The sequence below is a fragment of the Ziziphus jujuba genome, chromosome 12 (assembly GCF_031755915.1).
Source record: "Ziziphus jujuba cultivar Dongzao chromosome 12, ASM3175591v1".
NCBI classification, from domain to species: Eukaryota; Viridiplantae; Streptophyta; class Magnoliopsida; order Rosales; family Rhamnaceae; genus Ziziphus; species Ziziphus jujuba.
The window spans coordinates 14,303,052-14,328,654 of NC_083390.1; the positions used below are offsets into that span (position 1 = coordinate 14,303,052).

The 25,603-nt window shown below is 32.3% G+C and overlaps 3 protein-coding genes across 4 annotated transcripts; 2 read left to right on the top strand and 1 right to left on the bottom strand.

Moving 5' to 3' along the window:
- Positions 1-1,384: 1,384 nt before the first annotated feature.
- LOC107428911 (uncharacterized) lies at positions 1,385-2,506 on the bottom strand. The gene is made up of 2 exons (XM_016039511.4): positions 1,904-2,506; positions 1,385-1,662 (listed from the first exon to the last, which is right to left on the bottom strand). Exons 1-2 carry the CDS (start codon positions 2,504-2,506, stop codon positions 1,576-1,578), a joined length of 690 nt encoding a protein of 229 aa, XP_015894997.3. The 3' UTR covers positions 1,385-1,575.
- Positions 2,507-3,235: 729 nt separating this feature from the next.
- LOC107428955 (CSC1-like protein At1g69450) lies at positions 3,236-13,695 on the top strand. 2 transcript variants are annotated; one of them, XM_048462195.2, is made up of 11 exons: positions 3,236-3,378; positions 4,165-4,496; positions 5,355-5,507; positions 5,719-5,782; positions 7,016-7,225; positions 8,671-8,862; positions 9,519-9,820; positions 10,609-10,885; positions 11,590-11,865; positions 12,865-13,098; positions 13,222-13,695. In XM_048462195.2, the coding sequence occupies exons 2-11, from the start codon at positions 4,216-4,218 to the stop codon at positions 13,381-13,383; spliced, it is 2,151 nt and encodes a 716-aa protein (XP_048318152.1). In that variant the 5' UTR covers positions 3,236-3,378; positions 4,165-4,215; the 3' UTR covers positions 13,384-13,695. The 2 variants fall into 2 exon arrangements, with proteins under 2 accessions (XP_048318152.1, XP_060669226.1); XM_060813243.1 differs by having other exon boundaries at positions 3,245-3,378; positions 4,349-4,496.
- Positions 13,696-15,526: 1,831 nt separating this feature from the next.
- On the top strand, positions 15,527-17,271 carry LOC107428928 (ethylene-responsive transcription factor ERN1). The gene has a single exon (XM_016039525.4). The coding sequence runs from the start codon at positions 15,972-15,974 to the stop codon at positions 17,145-17,147; it is 1,176 nt and encodes a 391-aa protein (XP_015895011.3). The 5' UTR covers positions 15,527-15,971; the 3' UTR covers positions 17,148-17,271.
- The last annotated feature ends 8,332 nt before the right edge of the window (positions 17,272-25,603 follow it).

Genomic DNA, 25,603 nt, shown 5'->3' on the forward strand with positions numbered 1-25,603 from the left:
TCAAATCATGCTTGTCTTAAAATCGTTTGCAATTCATAACTTTTGGATTTGAATTTCACAGTGTCATTAGTGAATGTTTTGTATCTGCTTACTAATACTTTTATGAACACCCCTTCTACTAGTTAGTGGATCCCTGAACTTCAATATTACTACTCTAGAGATCCTATAGTTCTTGTTGGCACCAAATTGTGTAAGTTATTTTCCAAACGTAGTCCTATTCTGGATTCTCTTTTTTGTTATATTTAGCTAATCAGGTTTGGTGTCTGTTTGTTCCATCTAAATATCCTAATGAGCTTAAAGTTCCAAATGATTTAATATTAAAAAGATGGTATATTAGTATTTTGCAGTAAGGCATTTATAGATGTCACTGGTTCTATCCAAATCTGAGCCTAGATAAGAAGACTGAGATATGATATGTTGAAAATAAAATGTAAGAAGACTAAATACACAATACCTAGATCACATTTAAAAAAAAAACAACTTTATTGTATACACAATACCCATATCGCATTTACAAAACATAGTTTTAACATGTTCACATGATTTCAAGGTATGTTTATAACCATTTTTTATCGGTATAGAAATGGTTTTGATTATTTCAAAGTAGCAATTCTTATAATATGATGAAATAAGATGGTCTTCGAAGGATGTGGTCATGGTGACTTGTGGAGTGATGCGTTTTTTAATGAAAGAGAAATTTATGTTTTGATCAATAAATTTCAAGGTTATGAATTTCTAACTAAAGATTACTATATGTGTAGGAGAATAATCCTATTTAGCATCTGAAACGTTGCATCTGGTTTTTGAGATAGAAAGTGTTTGGACTCTTTTCTAGAAGAGTTTTAGGCGTAGAATCAAAAGTTATACAAAAAGTGTGCCTTAGTAACAAAGCCAAATGGGGACCAAAGTGTACTTGACCAATTAATTATTGCGGTTTAGAGATCTTATTTTGGCTTTGATGTGGTTTGGAATTTATTGCCCAAAAAATGTGATGTAAAATGCAGGGATACGGATGAAGGATAGGAATTTGTGAACTAGAGATGCATCTTCTTGTGAATGGCTTATCCCATTTCTTGCTTGAGAAGAGTAAATTTCATGGAATAGTAAATTTCATTTAAATCTCTTTAATTTTGTTACAATTATGATTTTTAAAGGTAAAAATAAACTTGACGAATAAGTTTTGAGTACGAATTTGCTGAAACATGGACTGAACCATAATTAAAACAAAACCTCTTTACCCTATGCAAAGCGGTGGAAGTGAAACAAATAAGGAAGTTGGCTTCTCTTTTTTTTATTTTTATTTTGGCTTGAAATATTATACACAATGAAAATTATAATGAATTCTGACAACTAATTATGGTCAATTTTCTCCAAGTAAAGAGCATGTTACAAACTGATAAATTTATATCGAATTTCCCGGAACTAAATATAATATAGTCACCAATATAAATTTGCTCTTTTCATCAATATCAATATCCTCTTTATAGGTTAAAAAGAAAAATCAACAAAATGATACATGTATATATCTCTTTAGTACAACCAGGCAATGGATCAGCGACAGAGAGATATAATCAATCAACCAATTCGGTGCACTGGAACTCTACGGCGTGCTGACAGTATTTCATTCATTTGTGCTACCTGAAGCAACAGCTCCCTGATTTTCTGCAAAAGTCAATTTCAATTTCATCATGAAAATTAAAAAACAGAATGTGAATGTCTTATAAAATATTAAAAGCAATAATTACTAAAAGCTCAACAGTTTGCTTGGATTTTCTTTTGGTTGAAAAATATTTAAAAAGTTCCTAAAAAACCAAAAGAAACATGCCCATTACAAGATTACAGTGAAAACCAGAAAGGTTTTTTTTTTTTCTTTTTTTTTAAATGAAAAAAAAAAAAATCCAACCTCGTCTTTCTGTCGAAGGAGAAAAACCAGACGCTCCTTGTCATGGTGATAAACTCTTTGACGCCAACGCTTCAACAACCTCGCGTACAATAACGAGAGCATCGCCACCGTCACCGCTCCGGTCATTATCGACGCAATCGCCCAAAAACCTCCGGGACTCAATTTGTAATCACTGGCCTTGGAAACCAACCGAAGGACTTCAGCGCTTATAACCCCGAAACGCAGCCTCAAACGCTTCCCAACTTCATTCGCCGCAAGCAGTGGTGAAGCTAACCATGGCTTCTTACAGTCTCGAGCGTCGTCGTCGTCGGATCCAGAGCTCGTCGACAACGACGAAGACGATGGCGATGGGGAAATGGAATTGGGTCGGTGAGGAGGAGCTTGAACAAGGTCCGATGGATGAGGAAGTTGTGAAACTCGATGGTTGTGGTGGGTAGGAGGAGGAAAAACGTCGGAGAAGCAGTGATGGTGAACATTGCAATTGTTTCCAACAACGACGGCGTTGGATTCCCATGAAGGGTGATTTGCAGGGAGGGTTTCAGGAATTGGTGTTTGAACTTGTTCCCATTCGCTAAAATCCTCAGCTACTAGTGAATTATCCATTCGTTGCTAAAATGGTTTTTTTTTTCCTCTCTTTTTCTTTTTCTTCTTTTCTGAGAATAATACTAGTAGTAATACTAGTAGTAGATAATTCATAGATGATATCTTCATCATCAAATATCTGTTAGTGGATATTGTGGTAGAACAAATATCTAAAACGCACCAGACCCACATAAATTTGTCATTAGCATATCCACCGTTCTCTGTTGCTTTCTAAGCTTTTTCATCCCCTTCTTTTCTTTTGGTCAACAAAAAGATTTCACATAATTAAATCTTATTTTATGTATATTAATCTAACCCAATAAAAAAATAAAACAAAAAGCTGTTTCCTTTCAATGAAAGAGAACTGGACCACGCTGGCATGCCATGTCACTTGGTGCAGAGCTAAGCGTTTTTAGCTCAGAGACGAAGACCAACAGTGTGAGGTAAACGACTGGTAGATGATCGGCCTCTACAGCCTCTCTCTCAGCGGCCAAGCCGTTGACTACAGCAAACGATCCTTTTCTCTTTTTTTAACACTCTGTGAATCACCGAATCACCCCCTTACTCTACCTTCCAAACAAGGTAAACAAAATAAATAAATAAATAAATAAAAAGCCTCCGCTTTCGCGGAAGCAAAGCCCCAGCTTCGCTATAGAGAAACAAAATCACTGTGGTGATATTTCTTGTACTTTGAAAGACTCTGGGAAAATAAACCCGGTAAGTTTAGAACTTAAAAGCAAATAAATAGTACGGAAAAGGACAGTTTAAACTACCGGTGGAAGTTGGTAGCAGCGTTGTTGGGTTATATATTCATATACATACATATATACATATATGTATATTTGTTGTAACATCTACTTCTTGTCAAAAGTTTTTACTGCAAACGACAAAAGGTATGGTTTTCTCTCCACTCTGGGAAATTTCGTCCTATAAGCCGCAACCCTTCTTACTTTTTCTGTGTTTGTTGCTGTTTTTGTTTAGTTATGTTGATTCTTTTCCTTGGTTTTCTTTCTCTCTTCGTTACTGCATCTGGTTCTTTGTTATTTAATCTTCAAATCTGGATCCATGAATACTAAGCACAAGTAAAATTTTTGGTTTTTGTAAATTTCTGGAGTGCGAGTAGCAATTTTAAGTTGCTGATCAATCAGAATTATTCAAAAAATTTCAAGCTGTGATATATGTATTCCTGTTACTTGCTCCTAGCTGTAGTTGAGTTCTTGTTTCTGCAAATGTCTTGAAGTTGTATTGGTCAGATAGTATCCGGATCACTCTCCGTTTTGTGTTGAAAAGAGAAAAAATTAGAAACAAATGGCAATATGATCAATTGAATGGTTTGACCTTTTGTGGGACTGCAAATTTTAAAAGCTAATTTTACATACCTTACAAATTTTATTACGTAATTTGATAAATCAGTTTGGAGTTCACTTTACTTGGTTCTATTTGTACATTTTAGTTGCGGTCAACTGTAAGTGAAGTTGCAACTTCAGATGTTTCGATTTGCACAAATTATACAAAACGCTGCATCACATTTAACCATAAATATGTCTTTGTTCGTCTGTAATTGTGCATCTATACATGCATATATATTGCATTCACTTGTTCTTCTAGCGAAATTAGATTTTAAGCCATTTTCTTAGCTAATTTTGTTATCCTTGAGTATCTGCCTTGCGTGGCTGCAGTTGGGCAGTTAGAGGCAATCCTTTTCAAGGTTCTCAGACTCAGTGGATAAAATGCTTGTTTCTGCCCTTTTGACATCTCTTGCTATCAATTCTGGCCTATGCATTCTATTCTTCGTATTGTATTCCATATTGAGGAAACAACCGAGTAACTATGCTGTTTATGTACCCCGCTTGCTGGCTGAAGGAAAATCGAAACGTAGAAGTCATTTCAACCTGGAAAGGCTTATACCTTCTCCTACTTGGCTGAAAAATGCATGGAAGCTCTCTGAAGAGGAATTATTGTCATCCTCAGGCTTGGATGCTGTGGTTTTCATGCGCCTAATAACCTTCAGGTTTTCTGGTTTTTTCACAAGAAAGCTGTTGTTGTCAACAAAAATAAAGTTTAATATTCAAATAAAGATTTCTTTTTGGTTTATTTAATAAATTACAAACACAGATGCACATGTTTTGTTGAATTAATTTTCTTTGTTTTCATGCTTTCCTTGAAAAGAGAAAGAGAGAGAGAGAGAGATATGCAAATGTTTTGTTGAATTAATTTTCTTTGTTTTCCTGCTTTCCTTGAAAAGAGAAAGAGAAAGGGATAAGATGATGAAGTGCAAAACAGATAAAGATAAAAGTTAGGAGCTTGAAGGATAATGAAAATAGTGGTTCTTTCTAGGTCGGTTTGGTGCATGACCTACTAAAGAGCGTTTTTTGTATAAATCTTTCCTGACCCTTTTCCCTGAAACAAGTCCGTACTTGATGAGGCTCAGCTCAGCTGTATGCCAAATTGGCATCTGGGCAACTAACTCATATTAGCACTGAGTCATATGCAATCTTCATCAAGTAACTATGTTTCAGCACAGGCTAATAATAGTATTTGCTCATATCAACAAAGAGGTAGCATTCTTGCTTCTTGATGTGGATATGTCAATGCAGTTAAAGTGGTATAGATATTCCTTTATTTATTTATTTATTATTATTATTATTATTTTTTATTTTTATTTTTCCTTTGTGAGTGACACAAGAAATACCAGTTTCTTTTTACTTTCTCAACGTTCTCACTATAACCACGATATAGGATTGTTTATTGTTGACTTGTGAGTTGTAATTACTTGTTTTCTTGATATTCGGAATTTTATTAGTCATGTGTTCCTTTTACCCCATCTTTCACCATCACAAAAGTTCATGCTTAATTTGTATTGCTGCAGTTTGAAAGTATTTTCGTTTGCTGGGATTATTGGCATCTTTGTGCTTCTACCAGTGAACTGCACTGGAGAGCTTCACATTGTCGACTTTACTAATCTTCCAAATAATTCCCTGGATGTATTTACTATTTCAAATATTGGAAATGGCTCAAAAAGGTAAGTCTTAAAGTTTATCTAAATCCTAGAGGTTGAACTCTATTAATAAAGTACTTTTAATGGGTGGTATGGATGGTTTCTGAATTTCCAATCATATCTCTTTGCTTTGTCGAGTTCTAGGAAATTAATATACTCTCTCATTTCATCCCTAATTTTGATTTCAGCTTATAGCTGAATTTGAAAATAATTTTCTGTCGTTGCCTTTTGTCAGGTTATGGATTCACTTCTCTGCTGTGTATGTTGTCACAATCTTTATCTGCTATCTACTTTATTATGTAAGTGGAAATGTGCAATTCTAGCTTGATAATACATCTAAATTTCGAGTAAAATAAGTTGAGCCTTCAAAGAACTATGCTAGTTGTATGATATTTTATAGTACTTTTATGGCAAATGATGGTATACTATTTATGTATTGGACCTCTTTACTAACAGGCTGTTTGGAAAAAATAAAAATATCCTCTGAAGCTTCCGGTTGATACTAGTGATTATAGTCTCCTTTAAATATTATTAGTTAAACCTGTAAGCCAAAGCATTTATGGATTTAACAGCTATGTAAGAGTGCCTAGGTTTTGAGAAGGAGCACAATTGAGCTTTGCCCAGTTTTTTGAGGTTGGTTTGATTGAGTTTTAATCGACTGAAGCGGAGCTTTTGCTTGTGTTTGAGCTAATGAATTGGTGCACTTGGCTTGACAATTTGGGCAAGCTCAAGTTGATGTTCAGCTCTACGAAGACGATGCTTAAGTCGTAGAAGATTTAGGAATACTTTGGTTGAATTAGTTAACATTTTGGAATGTTTTAGTTTTATAGCTGAATTTGATCTTACTTTTCAAATTTGTTTAATTTATTTCCGTATAGGTACCTTTCTAACTGATTAACATTTCTTTTAACTTTTATAATTAGAAAATTTTCTCCTGTGTTAAATTATCTATATGGTTGGGCCTACTTCCTATCAACCTAAACTTTTGGGATAATGGTAACATTAAAATAGTATGAAAGATAAAATTTAAAGTTGCTTTTTCACTTGTTCATGTTCTTGTGTATAAACTTGTTTATGACATTTCTTTGCATCCCTAAATGAGCTGAGCTCTTTCTTGATGTAAATGTAATGCATTTATTAAATGTTGTTATTGCTTATCCAAAAGCTTATAGTGGGCCCAACTGTGTATATCAAACTAAAACATATTAACACTCCCCTTCACATGTTGTGAAGTCAGCCTGACCATTAATGAGAGTTGGGCACCATACATGCTGAAGAAAATAAAGATTTGAACAAAGGAACTTAAAGGTCTCTAGACTTTGACCATTAAGTTATCATTAATCCTATAAGGTTAAGCTTATAAGCAGAGGGTGCAACTATGATTATCAAGCTAACATATAACAATGTCTTATATAACCAAAAATACAATTCCAAAGTCAAGATTTGAGCTGCTCACAAACTGATTGGTTATTTGCAGTTACAAGGGCCAAGTATAAGATTAAATCGCATACTGAATATTTTTTCATGTGCAGGAATATAGATATATTTCTTCAAAAAGGATGGCTTATTTTTATTCATCCAAACCCCAACCACATCACTTCACAATCTTAGTTCACAGTATCCCTGTTTCTGTGGAGAGCAGTGTTAGTGAGAGTGTTGACAGATTTTTTTCGGAGTACCACCCTTCAACATATCTGTCACACATAGTTATTCATCGAACAAACAGACTTCGAAGTCTCATTGTAAGCATTCTGCCTCATGTCTATTTTCTTTTATGATGTTCGGATATTTTCTATTCATCCATACCTTGGTTTAGTTTTTTCATTTATGTTTTTTTTTTTTTTTTTTTTTTTTTTTTTTTTTTTTTTTTTTTTTCTTTTTGAAAAAATCCATATGTTGTTACGAAGGATCATGTATGGAACACTTTAAACCTTTACTTGGTGACTAGTTTTTTTCCATGTTGGTGCTTTTTCTTGAGAAAGTCATTTCTGGATTCATACTTGAACATTATGTTAGCATTTAACTTGGTATGTCATATATGTCTTGATAAACGCCATGGTAGCAAGAAACAGTATCAGGATTCAGGACACAACATGGGCACCAACATGGAAAATAGCATTTAACTTGGCAGAGTAGATAATGCCATCCAATATATTGTGATTTTATGAATGGGTGGGCACTGGTAAGTTAACAGTAGCCAAGATGTGAAAATATTTAAATTGTCCATTGGAGCAGCTTCTCTTGATTGTCGAATTCATGCCAATGTGGATAGTGGTGTGAACAAAATTACAGTTTGAGTGTTTACCAAATCAAGTCTTCATAATGATGAAGTTTCCTATTAACATGGTGATAAAGCCCTTGCCTTGGTACTCTTTGGCTTAAATTTTGTGCCACGTCACCATAAGAGAAGGGCTCTTAATTTGTAAGATGCCTTTTGGAGCTTTGATGCAATGCACACTTGTTCTTTCTCAAATTGGCCAATGATGTTCCCGTATGTCTGCATGGTCCCTTTGGCACATGTTTGAAAAGTATTATAGATGTTTCAAGTAAAAGCCTGTCTTCTCAAACAGCATTTCTGAGAAAGAGTTTTATCCTTTTATTTTAGTTGTTGCTAGTATGATATTAATATACTACATGGGTCCAAGACCTAATGACAAGTTTTGGGGACAAGTTGGGGTATATTAAGGTTGTGGAACTGCTGGGTTAGCTTAAAATATACATATTTGACGCTATGTAGATTTTCTTTTTAGGTTGTGTTTAAGAATTATTTAATTTCTAGGAGTAAAGTCAATGCTACAGCTTGATGCTACGAGAAAACGTAAAAATGGTATAAGGTTCACCCTTGAATTATTTTGTATAGTGTATATACGTAGTGGTTTGTTCGCTGCTTTTTAAAATCTCAGTTGAATTGTATGTTTTCTTTTAGAAAACAGAGACAGAGAAATGTGAAGAATGGGATCATAATTACGTTTCTGTACATCAGAATTTATAGCTCTCCCCAGGATACAAAATTGGTAACAAAACTCCTAAATTAAAGGAAAACAATAAAATTGATTCCTAAATATCTGTACAGCTCATAAATCTTTAACTACCTAAAATAGCACATAATTAAATACATAATTACAGAATCTTCCAACACTTTTCTATGCCTAGTTTCTAATAATTGTCTCATTATCTTATCCTCTAGAATGATGCAAAGCAATTGTATGGAAGGCTCACTCATTTAAAATCAGATGACACTCAACAAAAATATCATCGTAGCTGTTGTTTTGGATTGTGCGGGCGTAAGGTTGATCTTACAGATGAATATGAAAAGCAGCTAGTAGACATAGAAAAGAATTTGAGGTTGGAGCAGTCAGAAGTTTCATCTTCAGGACATGTATGTGTTAAATCTTTTCTCCTCATTTCAGAAAAACATTTTAATTTCTGTTTATACTTTATATATTTTAGCATTGCTTCTTCTATGAAAATCTTGATTTATATGGTATTGAAAGACAAAATACCAATAACGTCACATGTAGAATCATCCACCATTAATACATTTAATAATACATTAGTATAGATCTAGGTGAAATGTATAAATAACTTTACACTCAAAAGTTCTCACTTGTCATATCTTAGTTCTAGACTGTGCCTTGATTTGACCAATCTTCTAGCCCAGTGAGAAAATTGATGCAGTATTGTGGTTCTTTTTTTTTTTTAAAATAAAATTATCTGACATTCTGTAATCTGAGGTTAGTTGAAGTTTAAAATTACCTTAGAGTCGTGACAATTGTTATTATTTTTGTCAAAATATCCACCCTTAGCACAAGTATTTATTTCTTCACTTTCTGAAGAAGCGTGAATGTGGGACAACAATGGACTTTGGTGCTTTATAAGCCAATAACTATTCTTCTTAAACTGCAACATTTCCCTTGAAGGCAGTCTCTCTAACTGAAGCTATCTATGATGGTAGTCTTTGCATTTTCCATCAGATTTTAGACTAGTTTTTCTGTTTACCACCCTATTGATATGCATTCTTTTTTTCAAATGTAGAAGGAAGCTCGGGCTGCATTTGTGTCCTTCAAGTCTCGATTAGGTGCTGCAATTGCTTTCCACTTGCCACAGTCAAGCAATCCCATTGAGTGGGTCACCGAGGAAGCTCCTGAACCTGATGATGTTTATTGGCCTTTCTTTTCCTCATCATTCATGCATAGATGGATATCTAAGCTGACAGTTGTAGTAGCATGTATTACTCTTACAATCTTATTCCTTGTTCCTGTTCTGATTGTGCAAGGTCTTACCAACCTAAGTCAGTTGAAAACTTGGTTTCCCTTTCTCGAAAGCATTCTGACCATGTAAGTAAATATCATTAGCGCTGTAGTTGTTGTTATTATTACTTTGTCTTTTACACCAGGGGATCTTTGATCACATGATTATTATGTTAGACAAACTATACACTCCATATGTGATTTAGTCTTTTTGGTGGAATGTTGTTGAGCCCTGGGGGGGTAGGAATTGTATTACTTTGATGGGAGCAATGTAAAATTATACAAGTCTCCAATTCTTTAATAAAAAAATGGGAAAGTGTTTTTTATTTTATTTTATTTTTTTTTAAATAAATTCTTTTACTCAGGATGGAGGTAACCTCCTGTATGGAGAAGTGCTAATGTTAATTTATTTAGAAGTAAAATAATTTCCCTGCTCTCATCAATTGTTCAATGGAAGGTTGATTTAGTGATCAAAATATGTTAATGTGTTCAATCAAAAGCAGTTCCATCTTCAAATTTAATTACCATGAATATTTTCCTTAGAAAAAAGGCTGGGAACGGCATACTTGGAGAGTGAATTCTATTTTGACCTTTTATTATTACAAACTTTATTAACTAAAACTATGCCTAGCAATTAGAAGAATCATGACAATGAAAAAATGAAATTACGGTTGAGGTCGTTTTTCTTGACTAGGAATTAGGAGAACTTTGGTTCTTTAATACTGTTGTTCACCTTGTTGTGGTGTCTGGTATGCAGTTACAGATTTAAAATCAATATCATGATATTTTTATTGTCATTTGAATGCATTCATGCCAAAATTTTCATTCATTTAGTTCTATTTATGAGACATAACAAGCATATAGTTCTTTTGCAGAAAAATTGTCAGTCAAGTCATCACAGGGTACCTTCCGAGTCTCATTCTTCAGTTATTTTTGAAAGCTGTGCCCCCGATCATGAAGTTCCTTTCATCTATACAGGGTTATATTTCTCATAGTAACATAGAAAAGAGTGCATGTAACAAAGTGCTTTGGTTCACCATATGGAATGTATTTTTTGCTACTGTATTTTCTGGAACAGCTATTTATGTGGTTGACATATTTCTTGAGCCCAAACAAATTCCTGGAAAACTAGCTGTTGCAGTTCCAGCACAGGTGAGTATAATTCTAAATGTAATATTTGTTTAAAATATTGTCCCATTTATATATTCAATCTGGAGACTACCACACAATATTGTGCATCACAATCCAAAGCTTACAAACACGTTAAACAAATTTTCTTTTTCTTATCATTTTCCCATCCATTTTAGACTGGTATCATATAGTTTTGGACAAGCATTGCTGGCTTAAGTTTTCGGGTCAAGTTGGATTAGATGTTTGTTTTAGGAATCATTTGTATTTTAGCTCTCTAAATTTCAAACATAACAAATCTAGCCTGGTAAAGCATTGTTGATATTGTACTAGAGACCGTTGGTAAAGCCTAATTCACAGGTATTAGGGGCTTGGGTTTTGGAATTTTAGCAACCTAACATCTAACTCCTTCCGCTAGAATTCATAGGCTTGTATTAATGTAATTATGACCAGACATAATATCTAATCCCTATTTAATGTAACATTATAGACTCCAGGTTACTTCACTGGAACAGATTTAGGCCATATGGAAGGCTAAAATTCTTTGGAATTCTACATTTTTGATGGTATAATACATCACCAGAACCATATAGACATACAAATCTGAGTATAAGGTATAAACTAGCTAAGATATAGCTTAGGCATGTGTACAAAAGAAAATATCAGTGTCATGATTGTAAACAAATGTCATTAAAGGTCACTGATGTTATTGTTTTTATATGTTGCAGGCATCGTTTTTCATTGCATATGTTGTCACAACAGGATGGACAAGCGTTTGCTCAGAACTGTTTCGCATAATTCCTTTCTCTTTCAGCTTAATAAAAAGACCTTTCACTCGAAGTACAGATCATGAACTTGAAGTTCCTTCTCTTCCTTACCATAAAGATATTCCAAGAATTCTTTTCTTTGCTCTTCTCGGGATCACATACTTCTTCCTAGCTCCACTGATTCTACCCTTCCTCTTGTTGTACCTCTGTCTTGGATACATCATTTACAGTAATCAGGTAAGTGGCCTGTATCAAGTGCTTGTTATTGGTGCATTTACAACAATGTTCTAGTAAATTTACTGCATAAAAGCTAGGTTGTCATGTATATCAAAATTGGAGATTAGCGTATATATTGTCTTGAAATTTTGACCAGGAAGGCTTCTTAACAATGCACATGCATGTTCCCATCCATGAAGAACGACAGCCTTTGTTTGGGGTGTTTCAACATTTGAAAGATAACTTTAGTAAGAAGGGAATAGTGTATTAGCCAGTAACTTCAATTGCTCTCTAAACCTATTATAAACATAAACATAAAATTCTATTGTTGGGGTTTTCAATATAAATGAAGCAGATGACACTCAAGAGAAACATGCACATTGAAGATAAGTAAGGTGGACTTGGCTTTGTTTACATAAAAAATGCATTTTATCAAACTATACAAGGTCAAATGTATATTTGCCCTACTTGAGTCCTATTTCAATGCACATATGCCATAACAATGCCTTTACGTTGGAATCCCAGATCATGACCACTGTTGTAATTGTGCCTAAAATGATTAAGATATGGCACAGACATATCTAGCACTCAGGTTAATACAAACTCAGCGACTTAATGCAAAAACTTTGAAAGAACAGCATGTTTATTTGTCAGCATTGCTGGCTTATAATCATCGTTACCGAACAGCCTTTATTCATTTCACGCTCATTAGAGATGTTGGAGTTTCAAGAGGGTACATATAGGCTTGAGTTTCATGATTTTTGGACCCTTTTACTAAATTTTATTGTGCTGATTAATTACTTGATATTAGACTTGGTTCCTGATAATATTGTCATGTTCCATACCCGAATTAGAGGAACATGAATACGTTATTTAATATCATCCTGTTTCAAAAAAATAGCAATAATAATAATCGATGCCATTCCCAATTGTGAGAGAGTGATCCTAACTATATGGAGATATCGGAAGTTTTTTTTTTACATTTTTGTTTTTACTGATGCTGGAAACTTTGTGCTGCAGTTCATAAATGTATATGCTCCAAGGTATGAATCTGCAGGAAAGTTTTGGCCCATAGTGCACGATTCAATTATATTTTCTCTGGTACTCATGCATGCTATTGCGGTTGGAATCTTCACATTGAAGAAGCTCTCTTTGGCATCAAGCTTAATTTGTCCTCTTCCAATCTTTACTCTTCTGTTCAATGATTACTGCCGGAAACGCTTCCTCCCCATTTTTGTTGCTTACTCTGCCGAGGTATGTTTGAAGGCCATGACTGTATTTACACCATACTCTTATGCCGCCACTGGTTTTATTCCCAATTTTCATCATGCCTTCTGTTTTTCATCCTTTGTTGACTGGGATTTTTTCTGTTTCCAGAGTTTGATAAAGAAGGATAGGCAGGAAGAGAATGATCCTGAAATGAGTGAATTTTACAATAAATTGGTCATTGCCTACCAAGATCCTGCCTTGATGCCGGTGCGTTTCTCTTCAAGCAGTGATGGCCTTAACAGTCCTCTCATTTCTTCTGCTCAAGTTTGAAGTGCCAAGCCAAAGTATCCAGTTTGAAACATTTACTCTCATTTTTAGAACATTTCATTCTTTTCCCATGTCCAATAAGATTGTCCAGATTGTCCAGAAAAAATGTAGTGCTGTGTATATTTGCATGCATTTTGTATTTTGAGTTTGTATGCATGTATAAATGTGCGCAAGAGTTGCTATCAGCAAGCCCTTTTCTTTTCTCGTTATAGCCTTGATTATTTTCTGTACTTAATTTGGTTTTTATATGCTAAACGTTGGACTGTGGAGTTTAAATTCACCAGCCAGGAATATCAAAAAATTATTATTTATTTATCTGAGTTCTGTCTCTGTGTGTGTGTGTGTGTGTGTGTGTGCATTTTGAAAGTTGAAGGGGGGCATTGATGCAAAGAAATGCCGACAATGTGACTTTCCCATTATCACATCACCTGCTTTGTACATGAAAATGAACCATAAAAAATCGCATAAAAGTTTGTCAAGTAATTGTCCTTATGGAGTATTGTTTTGAAAATTGAGGGGTAATTCGCAATTTATGGCATAGCTTAAAGGGCATAGGTGCAAGTAACCCTACAAATAGAGAATCATAAAAGTCTATATTTAGATTTTAAAGAAATCTATGCAAATTTATGTTAGAATATTCAAATTAAATTTTAATCGATTTTAATAGTGTATTTAATTAAGATTTTATAGAATATTTTTAAAATTCAAAAATAAATTATGGATTTTAAAAAGTTTGAAAGGATTCTAGAAATGAAATTGCGAAGAAGAAAATTATTAAATGTGATATTCAGTTTTGATTTTAAATATTTAATTAAATTTTTACAAATTCTATATAGAATTTATAAAATTCCATAAGAATTTATTAATATTTTTTAAAAAATCTGTAAATTTTTTTAAATCTATTAAATTTCAAATCAAATATATTTAAATTTACCAAATAAATATAATTTTAATGAATATGCGTATAAATCCTCATTTGTTATAACACATTAGTTATTTTCAAATTAAATATGTTTTTAATACGATGTAAAAAGTAAATAATAGGAGGAAAGATTTTTTTTTTTTTTTTTTTGGTAAAAATAGGAGAAAAGATTTGATCATTATAAAAGGAGCTACTTTTATAAAAATATTAAAATAAGAAACATAAATATGTATGATTTTTTTTTTTTTTTTTTTTTTTTGTCCTAAACATGAATATATATGATCTAAGAACGCAAGATGGTGATAATTTCAATGAGTAAAAAGAACAAAAGAAAAAACGCAAATGAGGAATATTGCAAGCATTTCGGTTGCTTGTCTATTCCTTTGGACAATCTCCTTCCTTTGGTCTCACTTACCAAACTTTCTTTTCACTTCTTCAATGATGAACTAATATCAACCTGGGTTTTAGGTTCCATCCAGAAAGTAAACTCAAGAGCAGATTTAAGTTTTTGTTTTTTTGTTTTTTGTTTTTTGTTTTTAGTTTTTTAATTTTTTTTAATTTATTTTTTTACCCTCTCAAAAATCTGGTTTTTAAAGCAATAATTAAATTTATGATCATAATCTCTTTCCAAGGTAAAAGGGACTTTTTGGATGTTGTGTTTTTGGGCCTGCGGCTAAGCATAAGATTAGGATAACATAGAAACTGCATGGGACGGCCTCGTTCCCTAATTAGCAAATCCTTGCCTTTTGTTGTTGTTGACGAAAAACTAATCAAATACTCAATCAACCATTACCCTACAAATCACAATCCTACAAACATGTCTCTTTTCACAAGATTGATTTATACAATGCCTCTAATTATTTAGTTTTTGTATCTATATGCATATATACTTTCCAATAATTAACCATTTTGCCATTACCATATCAGATTTACCTCCTCTAAATTATTCATAATAAAAAAGTAATCATAAATTCATGATCTTCTCTCCTTTGTTCACATAAATCTATCAATATATTCATAAAAAAAAAAAAAATTAATTATTATAATCTGTCAATATAAATATCACAACCAAAATAATTAACACAATTGAAGCAAAATGAAGCACTGATGATAAAATATCACTCCATATCTAAGATAATATTTGGAATTCAAATTCATGCAAAACCCTTTAATTTATAATTACCCGATTTATGATATATAATCGATCAAAGATCTTGGCTCATGCTTAATATTGCCGGTCCTAGTACAAATATCCGTCCTAATACATCTTAAGTTTGCCTTCCAAGCTAAGCCAAGAATTTGGCAATTTCTAGAGGAAACTAAAGAGTGACTTGGTCAAGGAACAATTTTATCTGTCTTATGAGGATTCCCTCTATTTCATCAAACTTAGATTTCATGCTGCCCTGATTATCAAAAGCCGAACTCAACAAAGTACAAAGACGTAACTACAACTCGTAGATATAGTCTAGAGACCTCCTCAAATATTCTCTCATTGGATACTTTATACTACTCTCACTCTTATAAATACATTGCTTCATAGCATGACTCAAAGTGGAGAAGCATAAGTGCATGAAAATCTCCCCTAAAATGGGTCAAAGCAATGCAGTTGAGCACTAGCATCAGAGAACTAAATTATAAGGAAGAGATAGTACTATAGGTTTCGAGAAAGATGGTTAAGAAGAGAAAAGGAAGTGAGGAGGAAGAGGAGAAAGAAAGCAGTACTAATGATGGAAACATGGGTTGGGGCCAGGTTATGGAGGCAGCTTCAGCAGCATCAGCAGCACTATGCGAAACTAGGAGAGCAAGAAAACGATATGTTGGTGTTCGCCAACGGCCTTCAGGGAGATGGGTGGCGGAGATCAAAGACACAATACAGAAGATAAGACTGTGGTTAGGCACTTATGATACTGCTGAGGAGGCTGCAAGAGCTTATGATGAAGCAGCTTGTCTGCTCCGCGGTGCTAATACTCGAACAAACTTTTGGCCTTGTTCGCCATCTCCTAATTCAAGGCCAGCTCTTCCCTCAAGGATCGCTAATCTTCTCCTTCTTAGACTTAAAGCTAGAAATAATGCCTGTGCTACAATGTCTTCCTCTCTCCCCACTAACCAAGTACAAGAGCAAGCAATACAAGCAAAAGACAACATGTTTGATAGCTTCTTCAATGTGCAAGAATATTGCAACGTGAATGAAGATAGTGATAATGTAAGCAACATGGTTAGTGATATAACAACGAGTGATTACATGACTGAGAGTTTCGAATCAAATTTCCCGGGAACTAATGACCGTGATCATCCGGGAGCTTCCGGTACTTTTGAAAATGATAGTATTAGTTTTGATGATACTAATCATTGTGAAGGGAAGAAAGAGAAAGAAGAAGAGGAGGAAGACTTGAATACAGGGCTCGTGGATCTTCGGTTCGTGGATATGGTTGAATCATCTACTTATTTCTATCCATTTGAGATTGCAGAAGAAATGGTGGATCCGATGGATATGGAGAATTCTGATCACCATGAGTCGTCAATACTCGGAGGGACCATGAAGAGGATGATGTATGAGCGCAAGTTCTCAGCTTCACTTTACGCCTTCCATGGAATATCCGAATGTATGAAGCTGAAGCTTGGTTCTGAGTTGGCAGAAGGAGAAGAACGGTCAGGACAACTATCTAAACTTCAAAATAACTCTAACAATGAAGAGGAAAAGAGGAAGGAAGATGATATTTTTCAGGAAGGAGTGCAAGAACAGATTGGAGTTCTACAATCACCAACAGGAATAGAGTCTTTGAGCTCAGAAAGTGGTGAACTTTATCTTTGGAGCAAGCTCAATCTTCTCCTATCTTCTTTATAACAGATAAAATGACCCCCTAAATAGATTATTCTTTTATAATGTACTAGTTTCTGCCAGATTTTTTAATTTTCCATCAAGCAAGAAAATTGATAATAATAATAATAGTTCTCTGCTGAGCAACTACAAATTTGATCCACAATATAAATAAGTCCATTTTTCACTAGATAATATATTTTGTTTACTTTGCTGACAGACTATTGCAGTAATTTCGGATATGAGCTTATGGAACCCTGTTAAAGAGAAGTTATTGGCTATCAATCTTATGCAAGTTCAAAATTTCCTTCTTTATTTAGCCCAACGTGACAGGCAAGCACACAGAGATCAGTGAACAAGGGAGTTTACATGAAACTTGAACATTGAGTGTAGTAATAATTGTTTTGTTGATATCATTCTAGAAGCCAATAGGGAACTTCAGATTTTGAAGGAAAGTATTAGAAGCATACAAATTAAAGTGCTCTCAATTAATTTTGAGATTTTATCTTTAACACAATCAATTCCTCGTGGAGAATGAAATTTTGCATTATCTAGCTTCTTAACTTTAAATCATTAGTGAGATCAATAATAATCACAAATCATAAATAGCGGATGGGCTTAATTTCCTGAGAAACGTTTGTGAAAATATTCAAAAAGGTTGTTTCTGTAGATATGCACCATCTATAAAATGTTTTGTTTACCTAAAAATGGGAAACAAAACCATTATGTATTAAAGGGACAATCTTCTTTTCCAGTCTACCAATATTCAACCTCAAGACCATTGATGAGGTTCATAACCATATATCAGTCAGCAACTATGATTTTATAGCCTAATTGGGAACAGAAAGTAAATTCATGACTTTTCTGGGTCATTCCCCATCTACTTTTTTCTTAGTCAAAATGTTTGCTGTGAGATTGCTGAGATATGTAGCAAAGAAATTGTTTAAACCATGTGCAAGGCAATTAAATTCATCATTAGTGTTTTCTTATCTTTGGTTCAAACCATAATTGATGTTTTCTCTCTTCATTTTCAAAGATATGCTAGTTTAACTTTAGTCAAGATACTAAGTCATATGGCTTAGAATCTTTTTAGGATCTTCGTCTCAATCTGTAAAATCTTCCACACTCATTATCAGAATGACCAAGAATTAATTAAGAAAAAGTTTTGACTATTATTAACTTTAAATTAAATCGGATTTGATTAATCCTTAATTGCATTTGATTCTTCCTTCTTTTAAGCAGTGCAAATTGTCAAAAGTTTTCCTTTTAAAATTGCACAAATCATATTTGTGGCATTTCCTTTCTTTCTTCATTCCTTTCTTCTGTTTAGAGAGAGGAAAGAAGGGATTTGAGATATGCTTATGTTTTAACATGTGTTTTATTATCTTAAAATGCATTAATTTATAATTTGAACCAATTAACAATCAATTATTCTTATAGTGTGGTTTAAGAACACATAGGATTGTGATAGCTGGAAAATTAATTATAAAGATTTCCAATATAGAATAAGTAGAGGTCAGAGAACCAAAGAAAAAGGGTTTAGCCATACTTGTGGGTCCTCAATTTTGCCCTCATCATTGCATTCCATTTAATGTTTTATGACCACCCATTATCCACTTCTTTCCATGCATAATAACATCAATATTCAATGATCCAACAGTCATGGAAAGGAATCAAGATTGTACTTTGTTAAACACCCTTGGCTCAATCAAAAGCCTATTCTCATATATGAACATGAACGACCTTCTAAATATCATAAACAAAAATTCAAAAAATTCAAAAAAAAACAAAATACCATTTGGGGAAAAAGTACAAGAGCTAGAAGACACAGCAGAGAATGGGTTTGTGTTAATTCTTAACCATTCAGAGTAAACCTTATCCGATTAATATATTCTTTTGATTGTGCATGAATGAACTAAAACTTTGTCGTCAACACCATTAATCAATTGTTTTTTTTTGTTTTTATTCTTTTTTTCATGCCGTCCACTGTAGATCCCACCCACATCCATAATGTTTGGTTTCAATGCATTTCAAAGTGGACTTCCCGGCTTCCATTTGCTTGGTCAAAAACAAAGAACTTTTATTCATTCAAATTTTTTTTTTAAAAAAAATCAGAAATTATGCACTTTGAATGACAAAAGCATACATCAGATCATTGAATGAAAGTTGAAAACTTTGAATACCAAATCCACATTCATCAACCAAAAGAAAAGAGTTAAAATATTCATTGTCCCTCCCAATACAAAGATCCAAATATATTTGCATAATTGAGTGAAGTTATCATCATTATTTTTTGTCTTAAATGTAGAAAATGGAAGTAATTGAGCTTTAATTTGTTTGTATATTTTTCTTCATCTGTCACTCGGTTGTATCCTAATCGGTTTACATTTCCAAGTGTCTTGTTTTCTTCCTTGTGTCAACCCTAGCATATAATATAGCACCTTATAAGGTCAGAAAAAGCATCGTTACAGAGTTTTTGGTTAGCTGACTCATTAAACAATTATTCATGGATGAAAAAATTTACTTTTTTTTCATTTTTTTTTTTCAAAGGATATGCATCAGAGAACATGTCTTTTCATTTTGGTGTAATGAAGGAAAGAAAAAAGTTGAAAGCAAAACAAAGATAAAATTCATGATATCAACTTTTAAGTCTTTAGCTGGTGATTAAACAGTATAGGATTTTCCTCTAAATTCAGCGAGTAATAAGTTTTCTAATTTTAATAGATGGGTTTCTTCTTTCCCTCTTGGCAGGTAATTTTGTACAATGTGAATGAGTGAAGCAAGTCTATGATATTTAGCCACATGTCAACTTTGTGCCAAGTCAGAAAACTATTAATGGGTCTGAACCAATGTGAACCCAATAGTAAGAACTTTTGTCCACATGTTGAAGAATTCATAAACAAAATCAATGGGCATTAGTGGATATGATGTGGTCCAAATCCTAAAGAGATAAAAAAACAATAATAAAGTGAGGTGTTATATAGTATTAGGCTCCAGATTAATCATATTGTCCCATCACCACATTCCAAGTTTCCAAACGATATGTTTATCCTTAAAAAGTTTTTAAAAAAGACCCACCTTCCTTAGTGCATGAATGGCCCCATTTCTCATCCCATTGCTACAAATCATGTTGACAAAAGATGAAGCAAAGGTTAGGGTTAAAAGTATGAGTGGCTTGAGTGACGTGTGAGAATAGCACACCTGAAGAGACAAGAAACAGTGCATTTTTGTTCTTTTTTGGAGAAGGTGCTGATTCGTGGTGATCTTAGAACTTATTTTTTTCATATATGGAGGATTGTCCGCCATATTTGTCGTTTGCATTGCTAGTGTTATGAAATTTTAGTATATGAAATAATATAATAGGAGATTAGTAATCCACACAAAAATTAAATTCTAAAATCATGAAAAATGAATCTAATAACATCCCACCACATTATTTAACAAATAAAATTTAGAAAAAAAAAGGATAATCCTAGCATTTTTTTTATTTTTTATTATATGGGTTTGGGTTTAGAAATTTGTTTCCAGTTACTGTAACTAAGAATGAGCAGTAAGAGGAGGGCACTTTCTCAATTACACTGTGTCTCCACTGTCATTTTGTCAGGTGGGATTTTAAAACCAAAAATATAATCTTGGCAATAAATTGGATAAGGGTAGCTGGTCGTGGTACTGTTGCATCTGAGAAGAAGCCAAACTCGATGCTTGCTCTAATCTGTTACTAAATTACAGTCATGTTTTTCTATGGTTAATATAAAACAGGTTTTTTGGGAAATGCACTATGCTGGGCCTACTGAGCAAGAAAAAAAGCACACCCCTTTTAAAAAAAGTAAAAATTTTGCCCATCTAACTTTTACCCTACTAGCCGAATGTTCCATATAACTTTTGTCCTTGACCTTAAGATTAAAAATACCCATCATTTCCAAACCAATATTCACTTTCCGGTTGCAGTGGCAGAATAAGTTTGAATCAGTAAAAACAATATGGATGTTCATAAAAATATCAAAAATATAAATTTTCAGAAATATTAATTAAAATATTGATATCGATAAGATTATAAAAATTATAAATTTTTAATTTAAAATATAAATTTTAATATATAAGATAATTAATATAATATAAAAATATAATAATTAAAATATAATAATAATAATAAAATATAATAAAATACTCAAACAATTAGATATATATATTAAAATTTTATATATTATATAATAAAAAAATTAACAATGTTATTTAATTTTTTTAAAATAGATGAAATTAAATTAAACACTAAAACAAAAAGATAAAAAATATAAAAGGATTGTATTGATATGCTACAACATAAAAAGCAAACCATGTACCATCCCTTATACAATATAATATTATTATTTTATATTATTTTTTTTTTTTTTTCCTTTTTTTTTTCTTTTTTCCCCCACGGGAAGAAAGATTTCTTTCTTATTCTTTCTTCTTCTTCCTCTTTTCCTTTCGTCTTCTTCCACCCTCTCTTTTTCGGCCTAAACACACAAACACACAAATATACAGAACAGATCACATTCATAAACACACAACACACAGACCATTTTTAGATTAGATCTCATGCACACACACATGCTGGTCGAGATCTTCTCGAAATTTCCACCGACAATCGACGATAAACCACCGATTTCTCCACCTTTTTTCCACCATTTCCATCCAAAAAAAAAAACTCTCATCGACACCTGGCGATTCAGGCGATATGCGTCAACTCCGACGACATTTCTCCAGTAACCATGACAGAAACTCCCTCCCCTCCCCCCCCCCCCCCTCTTTCGGTGTCGGCGTTGGATGACAACCAATAGTATCGGCGACTTCTCAGCCTTCTCGGCGACATTTGTTTTCCTGATTACAACCAACGCTGTAGTGCGAGTTCAACTACTGGGAGAGGGGTGCCTAGGGCCAACCACACTAGCAATAATGATATTCACCCTTCCACTTACCTTCCATTCTCATATTTCTTTATAGCTGACTCTGTCAAAAACATTAAAGCTTAGTTACATAGCAAAACATTCATTTTAGCCTCCATTTTCAAGTCTTTTTTTTTTTTTTTTTTTTTTTGTCCCTCTTTGCTTGAACATTTTCAAGCTTGTTTTGAGCTTTTGTTGTGCAATAGATTGTATAGATAACGCTAAATTGAATTCCAGGATCTAGCAAGATAGAGTTGGTTTCCCGCTGGGTTGATCTGGTTTTTCTATGAATGATTATTTTTTTCAATATAACCTTTGTAGACATGCTTAAAACACTTTTATACGTAGATTTAATATTATTTAAAGAGAGAAAAAGTGAAAAGAAGGTCAAAATGAAAATTAATCTTGGATTTTGTTTTCTCATTGTTAAACCTCGAAAATGGAGGTTAACATGAACCTTTTACTTTTTAATTTAAACTGGTAGTGTTCTAGAGAGAGAGAGAGAGAGAGAGAGAGAAATGGTGATTTAATAAATTTTAAAAGAATGTTCAGTTGCAGATGGCGATATTTTGAAAAATAATAATTTCCTAAAACACTAAAATGAGCAATATTTGAACTTTTTGGGATGATGAACAAGTTTTATTTGGGCCCAGGAGCGATCATTTATCAAAAAATCCAATATAAGAGTGCTAAGTTGCAATTATTTTAATCAAAATTAGAGGTAGGCATAAACCAAATCAAACTAATTAAGCCAACTAATTCTAGCTGGTTCAATTTAATCCTTTTTTGGCTTTATAATTGGTTTGGCTTGAATGACAATTTTCAATCGTAACCGTATTGAATCAAACCCAACTTACATATACATATTTACATATATATGTAATTCTTTAAATATTTTTATTATATTTAGTAAAATTTGTTAACATTTTAATATTTTTAAATTATTTAATTTGAATTAAATATAATATTAAATACAAATTCTTAAAATTATACTAATAATTTGAAAAATAATATTAATAAAAAAATTAGGCTAAAAATGGGAGTGCCAAAGCCCAAATCAACAAACTAAATCAAACCAAATCAAATGGTTAATCGATTTGGTTTAATTTCTTTGTCTTCAAATTTTAAACATTGCAATTTAAGTGTTTAACTTTCAATTTACTTTATTTTGGTCCATCCCCTGTTTTTTTTTAGCTGCACACTAATAATGTTTGGAGGGTATTAAAATACAAATTTATAGAAATAAAAAACCTAAATTGTAATTAAAATAGAATTAATGGTCCTAAATAACAAATTGAACCAAATTGCATTTGGATATTAGTGGAGTTATTAATCATAGTAAAAATTTCAATCATTGATATAACAAATTTAAACTTGAATGTTTGAATTCCAATGTTTTAAATTTAAAAGCCGGAAATGCAATTTTGTGAAAATGAGAGAGAATTAAAATGCAATTAACAAAAAAAAATGTTAATAATACAAGTTAAGGGTTTTCTCAAAGTTGCAAAATAGCCTAAAAGTTTCATTTATATTGCTCAATTGGGTGTATTTTTAGCCCTTAATAATTTTCGTCATTGTCAGCATAGTGCCATAAAAAGAGAGAAATAACGGAGTCACTCAAGGATTTGATAATGAGAAAATTCATAAACTTAGCTTTCATTTGAAAGTATCAAAGTTTTGAAGGAATTTAATTTTTAGGTATTAGTTTTTCAAGAATTATTTTCATCAAAATTAATTTTTGTTGTGTGGTTTTTGGTTAGTAATAGAAATTCTAAGAATTAAAAGTAATCAAATTAAATATTGTACTATAAACTAAAAATAAATTTATCTTTTTAGAAAATCCATATAATTAATTTTTTTTTAAAATCTCAAAATAATGCCAATGTAGATAGAATAACTTTTCCAACTACTTTTTCTAAATTAAAGAATTTGATTTCCTAGACCTATAATTTCCCATTTCCTAATAACTATTAGAACAAAGCAAAATTTTTACTTTTTCTAAAGAATTTAATTTCCGATTAACTTTACAAACTATCAAACGGGTCATGAAGTGTAGATTGTGACATTGAATGTGGCGATTTATAACTATTATGTACGAAACATGATGGCAAAGGCTCTATTTATAACTTTTCATATGGCTTGTTTGAGCTAATTTCCATTGGACTCTCCCCTACAATTTTTTGAATCCTAGTATATTTCTAAGCAAAATGATCCCCAAAAATCCAAATAAGTCTCTACTACACATTTGGTGTACGGAATGAATAAAATAGTTATTACACTATTAATTTTTTTTTTTTAATGTTTGGTACATTTTTAAATAACACAAGTAGTTATTACAAAAGAATAGATGATTTTTTATTTGAAAGAATAGTTTTTTTTTTTAAATGTTCAGAATATGTTATTTTCATATTTTTATTTAGATAAGTTATAAATATATATTTACCATATTTGTAATGTTTAAATTTAGATGGTTTATCACATTTAAAAATTGCATAAATAAATATAAAAATTGATTTTTATTGATTTTAATTAAATTTGATATTTTTAAATGTTAAATTTTGAATCTAATTCTTTATAAATAATAATCATTATTCTTTTTTTTCTTTTTTTCTTTTTTTTTCTATTCCCATAATGGGATCATCATTTTATAAATCAAATGTGTTCCAAATCTTATTAATAAAATTATATAAAGAAGATAAATAATTCTCAAGATTTCAAAACTGTATATTTTCTTTTTCAGACTCAATAGTCTCTCCCAATGAACGTTGCTAGTGAGATGGGATTGAGTTTTATAGCGATTGTTGGTAGACACCAAGGAAACGAGGAGGTGTTTGTTTGTTAAAAGATTATGATTCCTAATGCTAAATTGTTACCTTATGTTTGGGCACTTTGTCAATTACCCTTTATTACAATTGGCACTTTGTCGGTGGGATTTTTACAAGCTAACATACAATTTTGGCAGATAAAACATCTGAGAAAAAGGCGAACACAATTTTTGCTCTAACCTCATAGCAGATTATTTCGTATAATTCTATTACTAATATAAGATGCAAGGTACAATTATGTTGATCCAATTCCAATAAATCAACTTCTTTAGAAACGGATATAAAGTGAAAATAAATAAATAAATAATAATCAGATTAAGGGTTTCTGAAGGTTGCAAGATAACATGAAATTTCACATATTTTGCTCAATTAGGAGTGTTCTTCATTAATCTTTTTTGGTATAGAAATCTCTTCACGTCCAATCACATATATTCTATTTTAATTGATAGTCCAGCAAAAGAGAGTGAGGGAAGTAGGTTTAACACCAATTTGTTATTTTGCTTAATAAGACTCTGACATTAAATTAATATTGAACTCATGAAAGAGTACAGAAAAATTATGGTTTATAACGATATATTTGATTGTAGTGGTAGATGCTATGTTTATAGCTTTTTATGTGGCTTGATTGGAAACTTAAACTGGGTCAATGCTATTTAAACAATGCATAACAATCCTCATTCACCCAAAAAAAAAAAAAAAAAAAATCTCACCTACAAATTTGTATTTTAGAATC

Excerpts from the sequence above, each read along its gene's own strand:
- LOC107428911 (XM_016039511.4), bottom strand. The coding sequence starts at position 2,506 with ATGGATAATTCACTAGTAGCTGAGGATTTTAGCGAATGGGAACAAGTT. Across the intron at positions 1,663-1,903 it reads TCCTTCGACAGAAAGACGAG|AAAATCAGGGAGCTGTTGCT; the intron begins GTTGGATTTTTT and ends TGACTTTTGCAG.
- LOC107428955 (XM_048462195.2), top strand. The coding sequence starts at position 4,216 with ATGCTTGTTTCTGCCCTTTTGACATCTCTTGCTATCAATTCTGGCCTA. Across the intron at positions 5,508-5,718 it reads ATTGGAAATGGCTCAAAAAG|GTTATGGATTCACTTCTCTG; the intron begins GTAAGTCTTAAA and ends GCCTTTTGTCAG. Across the intron at positions 10,886-11,589 it reads CTGTTGCAGTTCCAGCACAG|GCATCGTTTTTCATTGCATA; the intron begins GTGAGTATAATT and ends TATATGTTGCAG.
- LOC107428928 (XM_016039525.4), top strand. The coding sequence starts at position 15,972 with ATGGTTAAGAAGAGAAAAGGAAGTGAGGAGGAAGAGGAGAAAGAAAGC.